Below are 3156 nucleotides of genomic sequence, written 5' to 3'. Positions count from 1 at the left end.
TGACAGGGGCCCAAAGCACTGTAGGAACCCAAAGAATAGCTGTTGACTTTTTCATGTGCCAGGTGCCACCGACAGCACCATCCCACCCCCCGCAGAGCACTTGTTAAGCGCGTGGAGCAGGGTGGGCGGAGCTTGTCTTTTTCCTTCTAGACCAGCGCCTTTTCAGAGCCGCTCTCCACGCCCCCGCCTCTACCTCGCCCAGCAGGGCCGGAAGGGCGCTCCCGCCTGCTTTTTCCCTTGACTGTGGTGGCGCTGGGATGGCGGCGGCAGCGGCCTCGGGAGCCAGCGACTCCGGCGTGGACGCCCGGCTGGACCAGCAGACTGCCCAGTGGTTGCGATGGGACAAGGTGAGGGCCAGCAAGGGGCTGCAAGCGCCCCCGGGAGGAGGTGTCCAGCCCTCTGCTCTTTCCCAAGCTCTGGCGCCGCTCTTCCTACAGTGAGACTGGTGCCTGTCTTGCTCCATTCTCTCCCCCACGCACCCCGCGGGAAGACGGAGGAGCAGGGCGTGGTGGCCCGGCTGCCCAGCGCGGCGGGTGTCTGGCAGGTTCTGACTTTGCCTGGAAAAGGTTGACCCGGGACGAGCGCAGTCTGGGCAGGGCTACAAGTTCGGGAGTGAGGGAACGAGCGACGGTTGGTCGACTGCAGCCGGGCTCTGAGCTCTGGGTCGTTGTGATACGCTCGCCTTCCAGTCACTCAGATCGTCGGATCGTCCTCATCAGTAGTCTGTGCGTGCACACACCAAGGATCGCTAGTTGTCGCCTGTTCCTCTCTTTCCTGGGGTTTTTGCCGAACAGCAGTTCCGACCGCCACTCGCAGGGGCTGCATCTCTCATGGGGCCTCACCCGTGTGGGTCCGCCTGGGTTCAGGAAAGACTCTCTCTCCCTCTGACTTCCGAAGAAGACGAGAGGGAAACCCTGGCACACAGCACCTCCAAACTTTTCTCTTCTGCACTTTCTTAGATGCTGCAGCAAAGAATCTGCACTTCACTCCCTCTTATTTCTAACTTGACTCTCCCTGTCTACCTACCTGTTTTCCTGTGCTCTATTCCCTTTTCCCTCTGTGTCCGGCTCCTCGCTTTTGCTGAGACCCTACTCACGTTTCAGTTTGGGGCTTATCTTCCCTTACAGAGAGAAGCCTGCTCTGGTTTATTTCCCCCTAATTCCGAAAGCAGCCTGTTTTTTTTTTTTTTTTTTTTTCCTTCTCCATTATAGCTTTAATTGCAACAAGAAGTCATAACTTCTTGTTTGTGGGTTTATTTGTTTAATGTCCGTCTCCAGGGCCCGTTCCATGAGCACGCGACCAGGTGTTCAGTAATGCTTTGCTATCTACCTCGTGAGATTCTGAGTTTTTGAACATGAAATCCAGCATATTCATTTTGCATTGGGCCAGCAAACTATATAGCCTGTACTGTCCATGTCCCTGACTAAATCAACTTGTTTGTAGGGCCTGGCACAGTGCATGGCACATAGTAAAAGAACTTAATGCCATCAGTTAGATTCAGACTCAGAGTGACTCTACAGTACTTACCCACATCCATTGTTGTGAGTGGATTCAGACTCCTGGTGCCTCTATAGGACAGAATAGAACTGCCCCGTAGGGTGTCCAAGACTGTGAATCTTTTCTGAAGCAGACTGCCACATCTCCCCCCCGCCCTCCCCCAGCAGCTGCTGGGTTCCAACTGCTGATGTTTTCTTTGGCAGCTGAACACTGTGCCACAAGGGTCCTTGACCCTATAGTAGGTACCTCAAACTATTTGTTGAATAGATGACTAAGATTGCAAGCCCCTTTAGCAAGGGCCAGGTTATGAAGGAGATCCTGCTTCCAGAAGATCATTGGTAACTCTGGGCGAAGAGGGCAGCCCTGTGATTCTTAAGGGAAATAGAATGTTTCCATTTTTGGTACCTTAGTAACTTGTGTGAAGAATGTTATTATTTTTTAAGTCATAGTTGGTAGTGCAGTGTTTCATAAACCTATGAAATGTTGGGTGGGAGATAGCACTGAGAGTTACTACCTCCCTTGGTAGAGCTGTGGAGTGCTTGAGTGATGCAAAGGGTTAAGCACTCGACTGCTAAGTTCACACTCACCCAGAGAAGCCTGGGAAGGAAGGCCTGGCAATCTGCTTACCAAAGGTCACAACCTTGAAAACTTTAGCACAGTTCTGCCATAATGCACGTGGGGTCCCCGTGAGCCTGAACTGACTTGAAGGCAGCTGGTTTGGATTTTGGGTTTTGCTAGCATTGAGGGTATGTTGTCCCTTTTTGTATGTGTGAATTTTTACCATTCCTCATTCTCTTTTTTCTCCCAATTTCTTTTGGGCTGGAGACAAGTGGGCAGTGCTGCCTGGTCCTCAGATGAGTTAAGGGCTGTATAGTCAGCTTCCAGCCAGCTAGAAGCATTGCAGCCTGGCTCTGATTCACCCTGAGACGGGGGAGGTATCCTGGGAGGTGTCTGACCCTCGGCCCCACAGAGCCTTCTCACCATGCCTGTACCCCTGTTCTTTCCTTTCTTGTCACTTTTGGTCACTCTCATGGCTGGTTCTGGTCTGCAGCCCTCCTGACTTTTCATTCTTCTCTCTCTGTCTCCTCTGGTTTCTCTTGGGCTACTTTGCCTTTTGTAGATAATCAGAGGGTGGTCAGAATTTTCAAATCTACGTTGTTCTTGAGAGAAGCACTGGATGGGACCATGAAATCTCTGTGTTTTCAGATTCAGCAAATGCTTTTTGAGTCTCCTCTATGTGCCAGATCTGAGCCCTTCCTTGGTGATACCTGATAATCTGATGGGATAGACACAGTGATCAGTGTCTATTGATTTTAACCAAAAGGTACAGTTTTACTTGATTCTTCTTGAAGTTGGAACAATGTGGAAGTGTGGGCTTAATTCTAGAAAATCAAGGTTTTATTGCAGTAAATTTCAAAGTTTAGTTATGTGGCGATGTGCTGCCCGGGTGTTTATAAAATTGGACAATGACTGTAAAAAAGTATTTACTTCTTGTTCCCCTGGACTCTTAAATATATAAAGCAGAGGTCTAATATAGAATTAATATAATTGTCATTATTTTTCTCCATTTTTAACATTTTTCTGCAACTATTGTACAAAGCTCTGGTAGCATAATGGCTAAAACACTTGACTGCTAACCAGAAGGCTGGCGGTTCAAAC

At 49.7% G+C, this 3156-nt stretch overlaps 1 protein-coding gene across 1 annotated transcript in view; it reads left to right on the top strand.

The window, feature by feature from the left end:
* The first annotated feature begins 257 nt into the window (after positions 1 to 257).
* Positions 258 to 3156, top strand: part of PGM2 (phosphoglucomutase 2) — a 41029-nt gene continuing 38130 nt past the window's right edge. The window contains exon 1 of the mRNA XM_007953538.2: positions 258 to 347. Within this exon, the coding sequence (XP_007951729.1) occupies positions 258 to 347 (90 nt within the window). The remainder of the gene's footprint in view (positions 348 to 3156) is intronic.

This window comes from Orycteropus afer, unplaced genomic scaffold (genome assembly GCF_000298275.1).
Source record: "Orycteropus afer afer isolate SDZICR_OR568_19922 unplaced genomic scaffold, OryAfe1.0 scaffold00399, whole genome shotgun sequence".
Lineage (NCBI taxonomy): Eukaryota > Metazoa > Chordata > Mammalia > Tubulidentata > Orycteropodidae > Orycteropus > Orycteropus afer.
The sequence above is the reverse complement of the archived record's forward strand: the minus strand, read 5'-3'. Positions and strand labels throughout refer to the sequence as shown.